This window comes from Equus asinus, chromosome 22 (assembly GCF_041296235.1).
Source record: "Equus asinus isolate D_3611 breed Donkey chromosome 22, EquAss-T2T_v2, whole genome shotgun sequence".
Taxonomy (NCBI): Eukaryota; Metazoa; Chordata; class Mammalia; order Perissodactyla; family Equidae; genus Equus; species Equus asinus.
Window position 1 is genome coordinate 39,952,180 of NC_091811.1, and position 16,155 is coordinate 39,968,334.

General features: G+C 44.3%; 1 protein-coding gene across 6 annotated transcripts in view; it reads right to left on the reverse strand.

The window, feature by feature from the left end:
• The window catches only part of DENND5B (DENN domain containing 5B), a 178,852-nt gene extending 163,976 nt beyond the window's left edge, over positions 1-14,876 (reverse strand). For all 6 annotated transcript variants that reach the window (XM_044775300.2, XM_070493947.1, XM_044775299.2 and 3 more), the window contains exon 1: positions 14,601-14,876. In XM_044775300.2, the coding sequence (XP_044631235.2) occupies positions 14,601-14,727 (127 nt within the window). In that variant the 5' untranslated portion in view covers positions 14,728-14,876. The remainder of the gene's footprint in view (positions 1-14,600) is intronic.
• Positions 14,877-16,155: the final 1,279 nt, after the last annotated feature.

Below are 16,155 nucleotides of genomic sequence, written 5' to 3' on the forward strand. Positions count from 1 at the left end.
TCCCTAAAATATTACTCTCTCTTAGCAACCTGAAGGGAGACAACCCGATTCTCCATCAGAGGTCTCATACACATCTAAACATATTTGCATTCTGCTATGTGACTACCTATAAACCGGATTCCCTGTAAGACGGAGACCACGAGTTCACCTTATTTGTTACTAAACTGCCTCTTCTGCTTACTGGCTTCTCTTTCCTCTGTCTCCCCATCCCATTTTCACCAGTGCTTTCCCCTTTCTTTGCCATAATGGGGGAAAATAAATTTTAATAGATTATTTTGGCAATAAGCTCCTGAGAGTCAAAGCTACTCTTTTGTTTCCTGTTACTTACTGATAGGACAGGGGGTTTTGGTTTAAAAAAAAAAATGTGTGCAAGTACCAAGGATTTTAAGGATTTAATTTTTATCCCTCAAAGCAAACACCTGAGGTAGACAACTCCATTGTATTTGTTCATTCAACAATTTCTTTCAACGAGCAATTATTGACAGAGGTCTTTACAGATGTCATATACGAAATGAGTGGCAATAACTTGGACCAAAAAAAAAAAATCCTATTGTGCTTCTCGGATTATTGCTCAGCTCATTTAACCACAGCATTTCAGTAGAATGGTCACTCTGGCTTCTAATTAGTGACCAGAAATCAGACCTTCTATTTTTATCTTAAATTCCATCCCTCTGAGATAACAGGTGATGGCTGTTTTCTTTAATGCAATCCTGTATTCTCCAGTTTTTTAAACTAAGCATGTACCACTTTTATAATTTAAAAACCACAATTTTTTTTAAATACTTATTGCCTTTTATTATTTCAAACCAACTGTATTTCTCCTCACTCCTGGTGGACTATTCAGTAGCAGGAAGTGCCACGTAAACCAAAGTCCTAAAGTTTCATTATTATAAATTCTGCCGTGTAAAACAGACATTCCTCAGAAAGTCCTACTAAAATGTCTGAAACAGAGCAAATGCTGAGTTTTCTGGATAAACCTGAAGACAGTATGCAAAATAATAATAAAACACATAGATAATTCCCAAACCTTTATTTCTGACACTGATTTTACCCTTTTCCCCCAAAAAAACTCTTATATGAACTACTAACAACTAGCAAGGCGAAATGAGTTCATCTCCATTTATCTGTCCCTGACTCTCTTCCTACTCTATTTTAGACATCTGGTAAGGTGTCTAGAAAGTGTTTATTATAAGATAAGCAGGTGAAAGCATTGATTCTCTCTGAAAATATTCAATTTGTTGCTCTTGCAAGACACCCTCTGAGTCAGATTTTCACTTCTCATACCTAGAGAGACAACAACGGGGAGTAAACAGTTGGGTCTCTCTTGGGTTCCCGTATCCCAGAAAGCTCTAATTTTTAGCCTCTCCCTAAATAAGCAACATTATGACATTTTACTCCAAGGAAAAAAACATAGTCATACACACACCCACAAAGCTTTAAAGCTCCTATTAGAAAATATATAGATACTTTGGACAGTATTAAGAAAAAATAGATCTTTTAAAAGAAAAAATATTCACAAAACTCATGCCCACAACTAAATCTGAATGTTCTCAGTTCTAAGAACACCTTTTAAGGAAGCTGAAAGCTTGCTGGGGCTGTGCGAGGAAACCTGGTTCGACTGAGAGATGCTCAAAGTCCCATAATCTCATCACAAAGCAGCAGGGCCAAAAGGCAGAGGTCAGGGAACAGGGGAAGAGGGTGCAAAATAGTTCCCACACTCGAGAGGAGACTCTAGCTCATTTCAGAAGACGCTACAGACTACTCAGTCTGTTCACCAAAATAATACAACTATTCACACTCTCCTGTAAGGCCCAAGGAAGTCCGAACTTTACAGAAGGATTTGTAAGAGCAAGGAATTTACGAAGTTACTAGCCTCTTTCCCCCATATTTGAAAAAAACACCAATCTCTCTCACACACATCTCCCTCCCCAATGCTTCATCTGTCCTTCAGAGACTGACTTTCAGATAAAAGCTGTCACCTGACCTATTCTACAGAGTTCATTGGGGCCTAGAAATAAATACTGAGTGTGCATACATGTCAACAGACATTTCACACCAAGGCCTCTGCTCCGTGATGCTTCAAAAGGTATGTCTGCTTCTTCGCCTTATGGCCACATTCAGGAAAAGCCACATTTCTACTCCTGCTTAGGAAAGATTTCACTCCAGGGAAGAGCAAACGTGACTTTGTTAAACTTTCAGTAGGCGCAACATTTGTGTGGAGACTCTCTAAAGACTCCTCTGGCAGGCAATTAAATCCGTGGGGGCTCCAGGGTCCAGGGCATTTGTCTGGACACCTCTGTGCCATTTCTCACACTAACCACAAAATCCCAAATAGAAGAGAGGGCGAGAGCGAGATCAATGAGATCAGGAAAAGAGGATTTGGGAATAAGAGATGTGGTTTTAACTTTCTGTTTTCCACCACCTTCCACCCTCCCTACACACATACTTTACCTCTCTCCCCACTGGCCCCTTCCACCAGGGGCAGGATGGTGTACAAGTGATTCACAGTAAATGAGGCCTGTCGGTTCTTCACCACGAGGAATACACAAGATTTTACATTTCAGCACTTTCACGTATTTATTTAAAATCAAATTGTCACTTGGGCTGCCAGACAAGAGTGAGAACAGCTAAACTAAATAACCTATTTTGGCATCATCACCTGAATGGTACCAATGCTTGTGTTTTAATAAACTGTGAAATCACAGTCATTGTTCTTGCAAACAATGGCACAAAGCGAATGAAGTCAAATACGAAGGCTGCTTTTCCTGGAGCTGGGCCAGAATATTTTGAAATCCAGATAAAAGTTTATTTATTAAGAAAAAGAATACACTTGAGCGAGGACGTGGGAAACATTTTTAAACGACCTGTTATCTTGTTACCCCAGCCATTTAAATTTCCTTAAAGGTTAGTGTTAAACTGAAACTGAAGAGAAACTAACCTGGGAAATAAAACAAAACACTGTGGTCCTAGAAGTGAGTCACCCATCAGCTTAAAACCTGTAACAAGTCCTAAATTCCAACTGCTCAAACAATTCTTATTAACGTCAACATCTCATTCTCATGGAATTCCCATTGATATGCGGGTGCTGATGCTTATGACAGGAGCACTGTCATGTCAGGGAACTGTACCAGAGAGGAGATGCTCACTCCCCCTCAAAACAATTCACGTCTCATCTGCCCAGGGGGAAACATCTCTCCTTGCTATCTTAGTCCCAAACCACAGAAAAAGGAAAAAACAGATACCAATCTAATATACAGAAAGAGTATTGTTGATTTGCAGATTGTCCCTGTTTTCTCAAAGGACCATGAGAGAAGGAAAAGAAAGGAAACTAGAGGGATACTAGAAACAGAATGTATTAAAGCTAAAAAGCTGTGGGGAATAAGAAACTCTTCCCAGTTTCTGCTGGGGATGAAGGTAACTGGAGGATTTAGTTAGACACTAGAATCTCTTCACCATGAGGTTTCAACGACTCTGGAAATTTCTGCCAGAAGAATGTTTCTTCTTTTACAAGTTTTTATAGATAAGAGACAACCAAAAGAGCAATGGGAGATTGCTTCATGAGGACTAAGGTGAAAATAAGGGTGATCTTTGAAGAAGGGATTAGGAAAAAAAAGTACAAAAGCCTGATGTATGAGCAAACTTGTGCCCAGCTGTACTGAGGACTAAAGACTATCAAAAACTTACTTAACGTACATATCACTTCTACAATAATGTTTCTTCAAACTACGGAACAGCTTTTTTTTTTTCCTGAGGAAGATTAGCCCTGAGCTAACATCTGCTGCCAATCCTCCTCTTTTTGCTCAGGAAGATTGGCCCTGAGCTAACATCATGCCCATCTTCCTCTACTTTATATGTGAGATGCCTACCACAGCATGGTATGCCAAGCGGTGCCATGTCCGCACCCGGGATCCAAAACAGCGAACCCCAAGCCGCCTAGGCGATATGTGCGCACTTAACCGCTGTGCCACTGGGCTCTGGAATCCAGAAAACAGACTACTTAAAATTATCTTTAAACTGGTTTCACAGTTTGAAACCTAGAGGTCTATAACTATATCTAAGGATTTGGCATCTAGTCCTCATAGCTGGGTTGAACTTAAAAAGATTCTATGACTCTAAAACTATAATTCTGTCTCATATTTTTTTTTAAAGATTTTATTTTTCCATTTTCTTCCCAAAGCCCCCCAGTACATAGTGTATATTTTTAGTTGTGGGTCCTTCCAGTTGTGGCATGTGGGACGCCACCTCAACATGGCCTAATGAGCGGTGCCACGTCTGCGCCCAGGATCTGAACCAGCGAAACCCTGGGCCACTGAAGCGGAGCGCAAACTTCACCACTCGGCCACGGGGCCGGCCCCCTGTCTCATATTTTTATTGCACTCTATAGTTTAAAAGCTCTTTCCAAGACACCATCACATTTTATAATTGAGAACAGTATCTAGAAACAATCTAGATCAGCGTATTGAGAAACATATTCCCATGGGCGTCCCTAGACTATGAACAAAACTTTAAAAAAACCTACAGGAAGGGAAGCAACTAGACTAGGGAATATGCATATGTAAAAACCGTTCACAACTCGTCAGTAACAACAGGTTAACAAGCTAGAGTTCCCATTACGAATGGGGCCATCCACAACTACTCGTATGGTGCACATAATGCCACCTTTCTATTCTGTCCAATAAAAGCACACAGGAACAGAACTGAGTGAGAGGACATCTGAGATGACATCATTAGAGGGAAGACCTTGAATCCATTCCACTTATTTAAAAATGTCTATCATTTACAACCTCAGTATTTCAACTATTGTTAATAATTACTTGTGACCTAGCTCACAAATGGCAGGCCCGCTAATGTGCACCACCCAGCAGTTGAGGACAGCCAGTCTGGAGGCGCTGGAGGGGCAGCATGGTATAGTGGCAGAGGCTCCAGGAGAGCAGAAGAGCCTCTGCTTGGGAGTCAGCCAGCCTGGGATGCAATCCCAGCTTTGGCCTTTACTGTCCTTGTGACTTCGGGCAACAACTCACTGAACCTCAGCCTCCTCATCTGTTAAGCGATGAAACTAATACCTTCAAGGTATTGTGAGGATTAAAGATAATGTTTATAAATCACCAACTACAGTTCATGAGCCAATAAATGTTCACTACTTTCACAGCTCATCGTATAAAGGTGACTTCCCGGAGCTACTTGTGACTTACTGATGCTAGTACCTAGCTTTGAAAGTCACTTAAAGAAAGCATTATTTCAAAAATAGCTTTCTGGGGGCCGGCCCGGTGGCACAGCAGTTAAGTTCGCACATTCCGCTTGGCGGCCTGGGGTTTGCCGGTTCGGATCCCGGGTGTGGACATGGCACCGCTTAGCAAAAGCCATGCTGTGGAAGGCATCCCACATATAAAGTAGAGGAAGATGGGCACGGATGTTAGCTCAGGGCCAGTCTTCCTCAGGGAAAAAAAAATAGCTTTCTGTACCAGGAATGTATACAAGTTTATAAAAGAAGAATAAAATGCATTAACTCAAGAAGTGCATTTTAATTAAAATAGTTACAATACTTGATTTAGAATAAAGTTAGTAAAAGTCGTGGATCCTGGGGAAAAGTGCAGGGATGTCTGCGAGAGCACCTGTTCCATGTTCTTCTAATCCTCAGGATGTGCTGCCTCAGCAGCATATAAAATACTTCCACTTTTATTCCTAGAATTCTCAGTTCTTTCCTCCTTATACTCAGCCAACCATCTTTGCAATTTGTTTGAAAAGTAATGTGGAAAAGACAGTCTCATACTGAAAATTTCAGGAATCTCTGGCTAAAAGGTCATTAGACAGCGCCATCTTAAAAGTCAAGCCTTAGGAAGAACAGAACATTACATGAAGAACAATAAAGATAAAGCATAAATGGAAAAAATATATATAAAGGACCAAACTTTACAGAAACAAAGAGAACTGCCCTGGGGCCGGCCCCATGGCCGAGTGGTTAAATTCGCACACTCCGCTTCAGTGGCCCAGCGTTTCACCAGTTCGGATCCTGGGCACAGACATGGCACTGCTCATCAAGCCATGAGGAGGCGGCATCCCTCATGCCACAACTAAAAGGACCCACAACTAAAAATACACAGTTATGTACCGGGTGGCTTTGGGGAGAAGAAGGAAAAAATAAATAAATAAAATCTTAAAAAAAAAAGAGAGCTGTGCTGGCTGCCCATGCCCCCCAACCGATGAGGATACCCAGGAAGAAGGAAATGGTGAATGTAGTTTCCTAAGACATTCCTCTAAAACCACAACTGAAGCTCCAAGTGCTCCTAGCACAACCACATTCTGAAATTTCATAAACACTACCCACCATTTATGTGCTCATCGCTTGGCACTAGTTTACAAATCAATAAGACATGTTGTTTGCCTTAAAAAAAAAAATCAAAGCCGTGCTGGTACCTGCATACTTGCTTGCATAAAGTTGGTGTAAAAAAAAAAAGTATTAATTTTATGTATCGTAGCTTATTTCAAGAGGGAAGGAAGAGGCTAATAAATATTATAGACAGAAGAAATTTTAGTATCTCCCCACACAGCTGATACATACCTTTTTAAAAATTTAATCATTCATCCACTCTCTTGCTTTTTCATCAGTCTCAAGGTTCTCATTTTTTTAAAAAAAACCTCCAGCTTCCATTTTAGAGGTTAAAAACCCACACATAAATCAAATATACTAACTTCTATTATCCATAACGAAAGGAAAAGCTATCTTTTTGTCCATTTCAAATTATCTCATTCATTTACTCAAACAACTTATTTGAGTCCCTATTACGGGCCAGGCACTGTTTGAATCACCAGTTTAGAGACAAAGTCCTGCCTTCTATTAGCCAACAATCTATTGGGGAAGACAGATATTAAAAAATAAAAGTAAACAAACACACTTACAATAGATTGTCAGGTACTAATAATGCTGTAAACAAAAAAAAGCAGGTGACTGGCAAGAGCTGGGCAGGGACAAAGGACGCTGTTTAACACAGGATGGTCTGAGAAGGCCTCTCTAAGGAGCTCACACTTACGCAGAGACATCAACAATGAGAAGCCAATCTCACAAAGACGTAGGTACGCACTGTCCAACAGGGTAGCCACCAGCCACGCAGGGCTACTGAACATCTGAAATGTAGTTAGTCCAAATTGAGATGTGCCGTAAGGGTAAAATACACACTGGATTTTGAAGATTTAGTAAGAAAAACAGAATGTTAAATATCTCAGGAATAATTTTTATGTTGATTATATGCTGAAATAATATCCTAGATACTTAATAAAATATATCATTAAAATTAACAGCACCTGTTTCTTTTTACCTTTTTAAATGTGGCTTCCAGAAAATTAAGATTACAAATGTGTCTCACGTTATATTTGCAGTGGATGATGCTGGCCTAGGAGAAGAGGATTCCAGGGAGAGAAAAGAAGATGAACAGGCCATGAGACAAGCAGCAGCCTGCTGTGTTTAAGGACATGCAAGAAAACAAAAGTAGCTGGAAAGAGTGCTCCCAACTGAAAAGGCTGGAAAAGTAGGCCCAGACCAGATCATGAAGAGCTTTGCAAACTACAGTGCTAAAGATCGCATATCTGTGTCCTCCCCAAAATTCATATGTTGAAATTTAATCCACAGCGTGATGGCATTTGGAGGGGGGGGCCCTTGGGGGTGATTAGGTCAAGAAGCTGGAGCCCCCATGAATGGGATCTGTGCCCTTATAAAAGAGATCCCAGAGAGCACCCTCTCCCCTTCCACATAAGACAGACATCTATGAACCAGGGAGAGGGCCCTCACCAGACACCACATCTGCCAGCACCTTGATCTTGGACTTCCCAGCCTCCAGAACTGTGAGAAATAAACTTCTGTTGTTACAAGACACCTATTCCATGGTATTCTGTTATAGCAGCCCAAACAAACTAAAATATAGGGTAACGAGTTTGAATCTTAATATAAAGGAAGCTACTGAAGAATTTTAAGTGGGAAAAAACTATTCTAAGATCTCATTGGCTATTTTGTGGAGAAGTAGCAGTATCATCCATACTGCCAGAATACAGACTTCTAGAGATTATCTAGTACAGTAATTTCAAACAGGGGTCCCTGGGTCCCTGAGAGTCCATGTGGACAATAATTGAGAGCCTATAAACTAACATTTCAAAAGGCTTATTAAAAATTGCACTTTCCGGGGACTGGCCCCGTGGCTGAGTGGTTAAGTTCGCACACCCTGCTGCAGGCGGCCCAGTGTTTCGTCAGTTCGAATCCTGGGCGCGGACATGGCACTGCTCATCAAACCACGCTGAGGTGGCATCCCACATGCCACAACTAGAAGGACCCACAACTAAGAGTATATAACTATGTACCGGGGGGGGGGGGCTTTGGGGAGAAAAAGGAAAAAAATAAAATCTTAAAAAAAAAATTGCACTTTCCTGTAGCAGGAACTGCACAGACTGATTTTTTTCCCTTTCCTTGTGGCTGAAACTATATTTGCTTGATCAGTCCTCATGTGGTATATGTGGTATATATCAGTCCTCGTGTTCTATGTCATTTAGGATTAATTTCTTTTAAAACTATCAACTCATCTAAGGACAAGTAACAACCTATGCTAAGAAAAGACAGATGATAAAACCCAGTAAGAAGAGCAAAGAGGTTAAAAAAAGTTGAAAGTGGTATTTTTATTTATGTAGTAAATACCTTATATTTATATAGTAAAATCTTATCTTTATAAACATCCATTAATAAAAACAAAAGTAACATCAAATATATACTCTTCTAATTTTTTGATGAAGGAATGTATGCAAGAGGCATTATCAGTGCTAGCCCTAAGAAGAGACAAGCTAGGTCAGGTCATCAAGGTGGTAAAGATCAGTGGTCTCCCTCTTAACAGCTTTCCCATATAGAAGAGTTAAAAGATAATCTCACTTGATTGACAGGTTATCCATGTGGGGTCTGTATACTGGCAGATTTTACAATCTGTAAGATTATGTTATTAAGGAGGCAGCAAATACAGTGGTTATGGGCATCGATGGGTCATGTCAAACAGACTTCAATCCAGATTTCTCACTTAGATGAAGCTAGGTGAAGTACTTAAACTCTCTAGCCTCAGTTTCCTCACCTGTAAAACAGAGAAAATAGTGCCATCTCTTAAGGTGGTCGTCTGGATTAAATGAGGTAATGACTGAAGCATTCAGCACAGTGCTTGGTATGTGGAAAGCACCGAATGTTATTTATTTTATTACCGCTATTTCATTGTAGAGTCTTACAGAATGGTTCCCATCACCTATATACTCTACAACCTGGCACACCAGAAGCGTTTAACACTAAATGCTCAATCCAAAGTATAAGAGCTGGTTATGGCTCTACCAGAAACGAAATCTACATCATTATCAACCCAAAATGTTAAGAATCCGGACAAATGGAACCTGTTTCCTAAAACATCTTATGTAGGAACCACGTCTACCCTTCAATAATATATAGAAGGGGAAAATGTTTTCTTCCATACGGAACTTCGTGGAAATTACGACAAACAATGCATTGTATTCTAGACATTTACTTGTATTACTCCAACAGTGGCTGTGGCCAGCAGCAGGATATACTCAGGAATTTCAGAGGAGTCTTACCCTCAGCATCAGATACTTTTTGCACTCTTCCAGCTTCCTTTATCTCTCCCCGTCCCGTTTCTTTCCCTTTCTCTTAATATGTTGTCCTCCTCCAGACACTGACGTCCCTCCATCCTCCCTCTATCCTCCCATGTCACCTTCTCCAGTATTCTGACTGCCCTACACCTTCCCTACAGTAGGTCTTGCATTAACCCTGAGCCCTGGGGTGATCACAGGGAGCTGAGCTGCACTCACTGTTGGGCCACCTTCACTAGAAAGAGTTTTACTCCCAGCAGATTTTTTAAATCAAGTTATCACTAAACCACAGCAACTAGACCTTGAATCTTCTTTGGCCTCCTTAGAATGGAGGCTAATCCTTGCATTTCTCCGTCCCCAGCTCCCCAGTTCCCAGGCCAGACCTTCCCAACTCCCAACCGTGGGCCCAGGATGTCAAGAAAGCTAACGACCGAGGCACCACCAATGGGTGGCCAGATGGGCAGCTCTCACCCCACCCAAGCCTGTACACCTGGCCAGTGTTTCTATGTTTTTGGTTTTGTTTTAAAGATTGGCATCTGGGCTAACATCTGTTGCCAATCTTCTTTTTTTTCTTCTTCTTCTCCCCAAAGCCTCCCAGTACATAGTTGTATATTGTAGTTGTAGGTCCTTCTGTTTGTGCTATGTGGGACGGCACCTCAGCACGGCCTGGGTGACACGCCTGCACCCAGGATCCGAACCAGTGACAACCTGGGCCGCTGAAGCAGAGCGCGTGGACTTAACCACTCAGCCACGGGGCCGGGTCAGCCCCTGGCCATTGTTTCTCAAAGACATACTTTAGCACAGTGTTGACTATGACATGCAGTCTGGAATAAGTCAAGCTCATCTTTTTTCTGAGCTTAAATAAAATAACTACGGAGGATAGTGTCCCAGAATAGCTGGGCTCTTGACTCTGCTGTCTGCTGTTGGTCAAATGTGCTCTCTGAGAGGGCAACTTGATCTCTCGGCCTTGATCTCTTCACTGTAAATGATGTCTAAGGTCCCTTCCAGAACACTTCCATCAGTCTCAACTAAATTTTATATCTGAATTTAGACCATGGTCTCCACTGCCTCTAAGCTCTTCTGGAAACCACACCCAAGACAACCAAAGCTAAAAATAGCTAGGTGCACCTAGGAAGAGATCTAAACAAAGGCCTGAGGCAGGGATCTCACCCATCAGACTTCAACAGCTATCAGCAGGACTGAATCACGGCTGCCATGGGAACGCTTTAAGAATATTCTGGTCATCACACAATTTGTAGACTTACATGTAAATTTTATATTCATTCACTTCTTAAACAGTATATATGATGTATAAGGTACTATGAAAGAGAAAGACCCTTTCCTCTTGGGGGCTTGCATATTTACGTTACTTAATTAAAGGTCTAATTACGTCCTTCATTTTTCCATGGCCTAAAAGATTTGTTGCTGTAAATCAAGATACATAAGTTCCTACAACTAGCTCTTAGAGGAAATGAAAGCCATAAAAGAAAATTTCAAAATGACATCTGCCTTCCTCATGTCAACAAATTCCAACCTACTTCTATTTACACCTCCTTTCTTCTTTACGCACTAAAGAATCCAACTGAAAACCTTTTTCTTATCTTTAACATTTAAAGGAAACTTAAACATTCCTGCTTTAACATTTAAAGGACATTTTTGTTTATGGATAAAGTGCATCTTGACAATATACAGTGAGTAGGAGAGCACAATAGCTAAGATGTGGGAGACAAATGACAATAGTAATACCAGTATATCTCTGTGTGTGTGAATAAAATTGTTAGGTCTTTCATTTTAAAATATATTTTTACTCATATATATTTAAATTATTTTCTGCTGTTAAAAGACCTATTTGCGATAAAAGAAGTCTTTCTCATTTTGGTAAAGCTGGGCTTTACTGGGAGAAGTGTCTAAAAAACAATCTAAAGCCTTGATAACTTTATCATAAAGTCTTAAGTCTAATTATTACTCCACCGTATGGTTTGTGTCCTCAATTTGATTTCAATGTCCCACCACCTGCAAAGTGTGAATTCTAAGAACACGTACATGTTAAGAAGTCTATAAAGCAATTGGTAGAATTTGTTTAATAGAAGTCAATTAAGACCTTCTACAAGCAGGGTGACAACTTGCTAAGAAACTGTGATAAAAATAAATCGGTTCCAGAGAAGTAACATAGAAACTTAACTATCATAAACTTTGAAATTAATGCAGCAAAACAGAAACAACCTTCTGACTAATTTGCCTAACTCACCGGCCTTGTTTCCTGATCCCAAACGTAGCTCTATGCAAACAGTCAAGCAGATCGTTAGTTGGGAACATGACAGTACATTCTCCTGCTTTCCTCTCAGCTCACGCACCATACTCCTTAACCTCCTTGGTTGTCTCCTCCTCATCCTCCCACCTCTAAATGTTGGAGCGTCTCCAGGACTCAATCCTTGAACCTCTTCTCCTTTCCAGGTACACTCCCTCTCTGGGTGATATCACCCAATTTCACGGCTGTAAACTTATATCTAAATATAAATTTAGACCCCTGGGAGATGTCTTGCCTACTTGATGCCTCCATTTGAATGTCAAATGGGCACCTCAAACTTAACATGTCCAAAAGTGACCTAATCTTCTCCAGCCTGCTTCTCCATCAGTCTTCCCATGTCAGTAAATAAAGAAGTTTACCATTATTTAGGCCAAAAATCTCGGAGTTATCCTCGATCACTTTCTTTGACTATGAATACCATATCCAACTCATCAGCAAGTCCTGCTGGCTCTACCTTCAAAATACATCCAGCTTCTCACCACTTCACTGTCACCGCCTTCATCCAAGACACCAACATCTCTCACCTCAAATGAAAGGGCCTCTAACTGGTCTGCCTCCATTCTCGCCCCTGATACAGTCTAGTCAACATGGCGGCCACAGCGATCATTTTAGAAGGGGACCTCAGATCTTGTCATCACACTGTTGAAAACCACCCAGTGGTTTCCCATCTCAAGTGAAAGTCTAACAATTGTCTATGAGGCCCTACACAACCTCCCCTACCCTTCCTCTATGATCATATCTACTACTCTCCCCCTAAGTCAGCTCCAGCCACATGGCTTCTTTGTTGTTATCTGTGCAAACTATGCACTCTCCTACCACACATAGAGACTTGCAAAACTACTGAATGAAAGATACTGAAATACTAACAGGCAAAATTGGTTGTTACCTCAAGACACCAAGTACTACGAAGAGGAGAAATCCCAAATAATTACCCACACTCACACACAGTACACAAAAAGAGAAGCCAGTTTGTTTCTAAAAAACGCATTGAAAATTAATTTTTTACTGTTTAATTTTGTTAAAGCCACTTGCATTGCACCTAAAGAGTCCCAGGGGACACCTACAAGCGTTGGTTTAGCTTTACTAGGCATAAAGACTTGAGATGGAGAAGACAAAAACAGGCTTTTTCACTCATCAGTCACCGCTGACAGAAGGCCTCCGAGTGACCAAGTGCCACAAATGTTTAGGATGTTAAGGGAAGAAGGGATTCTAGAAAAACAAAATAATCCCTCTCTCCACCAATGCCCAAAGAGGAATCTCTCCAAATCCCTCTGCAGACATTTTTTCTAACTTCATATTCCTTAACAAAGCCATTCTTAACATGGACATGAAATCTTAGTTGAAGAAACAACATGATTACATAATTACACATACAGAAAAATCGGTACTTGCCCCTCTTTTCCAAAAAATGTTTAAAACTAGACTTCCAGGCTGTGTTGAAAATATTTTACTGCAAAATTTACTTAATAAAAATACTCAGCTACGATGTGGGTTGATGGGTACTGTATTTAAGGCTGAGCAGTTTTGTTTACTATTGTTTATTATTTAATATATTCTTCTCAGTCTCCCAAATGGAAAAGAAAAAAAATCCACATTGGTGCAATCAATAAGGAATGCTATGTCCAAAAGAAGCTGTTTTGAAAGGCTATGACCTAAGTGTTTAACACTGACACAGATAAAGTTCAGGCGGTAGATGTCACTTGTCTCACCCATTTAAAAAAAAATCAAGATTCCGATCCCAAGGCCAGTAGAAAGAAACAAGCGTGAAAAATGCAATGAGTCGTTTCTCCCCCGGCCTCGTCTCGACTGAGTACTCATCTCTCCCCCCACCCATCATCCTTTAACGGCCCCTATTCCCGGCGTCGGTTCCCCAGCTCAGCCCTGCACTGCGCCATCCAATGAGTCAAGAGGAAGGACCGGTGCCCCTCCAGCAAAACCCAGGCAGTAACACACGGTGCGCCCAACCGAGGGGAAAATATCCAACTCCTTCAACTCGGGAACAGTGGAGGCAGGGTCAACAAAGCGTCGTGCCGAGTCCCTGGGCGTTCAAAGGTCCCCGCCAGCTCCCGTGACACTGCCAAATCGACTAGATTCCAAAAGGTGACTCGACCTGCGGCATCGCAGCACCCGAGGCGGGAGGCGGCGCAGACCGGGAACAGGCAAGGATGAAGTCCAACTAGCCTCCCGCCCCGCGCTCGCCCGGCGGGGCCACTGGCGCCAGGCTGGGCGCGAATCCATAGCCCAGGGGTCCCGGACGCCCCCTCCCTGGAGGGGGCCTGAGCGCCGCGTCACGTGCCAGGGCTGAAACTTCGCAGCCGGGGCGGAGGGGGGGGACACAGAGGATCGCAGCTAAGGCCGGGAGTCCACGCGCCCGGTGACTCACGGCCGCCTCCGCGTGCAGCTGCAGGCGAGGGGGCCGCCCGCGTCCCTACCCCCGCGCCCGTTATTAATAACCCCGCGCGGGGAGCCGAGAGCCCCCGGCGGGCGCCATCCGAGGCGCGGCGCCCGCGGGCTCAGCAGCGCACCCTGCACGCGGCATAAATAACAATGTCATTAAATCGCCGCCCGAGCGCCCGGCCGGCCGCGGAGCGGACGCCGCCGGGAGCCGACTTTGTCTGGAGCCCGCGCCGTGCGTCCCTGCGGGCACCCCCGCGCCGCCCAAGCCCGGCCTTACCCGCCAGCTCGTCGGGCTCCAGCCCGCTGTCCGCATCGATCCCGCACAGCACGAAGTAGTGCGCGAAGCGGCAGGCGGCCGGGGAGGAGCCCGAGCCCGGGCCGGGCGCCGCGCCGCTGCCGCTCATCCCGGCCGCGCTGCGCCCGCCGCCGCCGCCGCTCGAGGAGGCTGCCTGCCGAGGCGGCCCTCCAGCTGCGCTCTCTGCGCGCCCGTCCTAGGGCGACACCGGCGCGCCCATGGCCGCGCAGCCGCCGCTCGTCACCGCGGCCTCGCGCCGAGCTCGGCGCTGGGGAAGCGGCCGCGGGCTCGCGCCCAGGGCGTCCCGCTCCGGGCCCGAGGGGGAGGGGCGCGCAGGGGGAGTGTCGGCGCGAGAGGCCGCGCCTGGCGCCAGGCGCCGGCCGGTCAGCTGAGCGCCGCTGGGGCTGCGGGCGCGCGGGCAGGGCGGGGGCGCCGAGGCCCGGCGCGGGGGGCGGGGGCGCCCGGGAGGGCGCGCGCTCGCGAGGGGCGGGAGCGCGCGTCCCGGCCGTGCGCGCGCCTAGGGGGCTCTGAAGGAGCGCCCGGCGCGGGCGGGATTCGTGCCCGCCAGTGGGGCTGCGGCGCCGGGGGCGACCCCACGCGCGCCTCCTGGCCTCCGCCAACCGGCGAGAGGGCTGGCAGCCGAGCCGGATTCTGTCTTCTAAAGAGGATGCTACCTATGTTAATTAAAAAAAAAAATGCATCTTTGGGGAAGGTTAACAGTCGCTCTGAGATCATTTCCCACAAAGGTCTGGAGCATCAACATCTTTTAAACGGTGATGTGGGCAGATACTTGTCTCATTTTAAGATCCTGGTCCTCGAATCCTTGCCCCAGCCCTCTCCCCTATTCACAAGGCATCCTTTCTCAGTGAATTGGTGACAACTCGACGATGGGGGGAAAAAACAACTCAATAGCCATAAGCGTTGAGACTTCTAAAAGGACTACAATTGCCAACGCCCCTCCCCCCCCCCCCCCCCCCCGTAATTTATCCTGACATTTTCCAGGTCAGTGTAAAGTAGCCAAAGCGCTCCAGTTCTCCAGCTCTGTACTCGGTTCATGTTATCAGCTCTCTCCCCACGTACAATCAGAGGCTGATAAGGCAACAGGAGTTAGACTCTGAACTCTGCTGCTCACAAGCCACAGCTTTCTCACTCTGCTCTTCCCTCTGATTTTCCATTCTTCCCAGGGAGCTCACCAACCACTTCTCCTTCCTTTGAAAGGTGAAAGAATCGATTCCATCTCCGTGTTGTCATCCCTTCCACATCACTCTCGACTCTCTTCTTTTAGGATTTGGGTGTAAGGGATGCAAGGCGCATCCTGAACACCACTGGTGGATACACAAGGAAAACTTGCAGGGAGGCGGACTGAGAGAATGAACCTCCATTATTTGACTGGATGCTCTTCCTACAAGATATGTATGCGTACATACACCACCGTTTACTGTAGCTTGTATTCTCACTTTCTCTCTCTCTTCAATTTTGCAATATAAGAAAAATTGGGACTGCCCGGTGGCACAGCGGTTAAGTTCGCAAGTTCTGC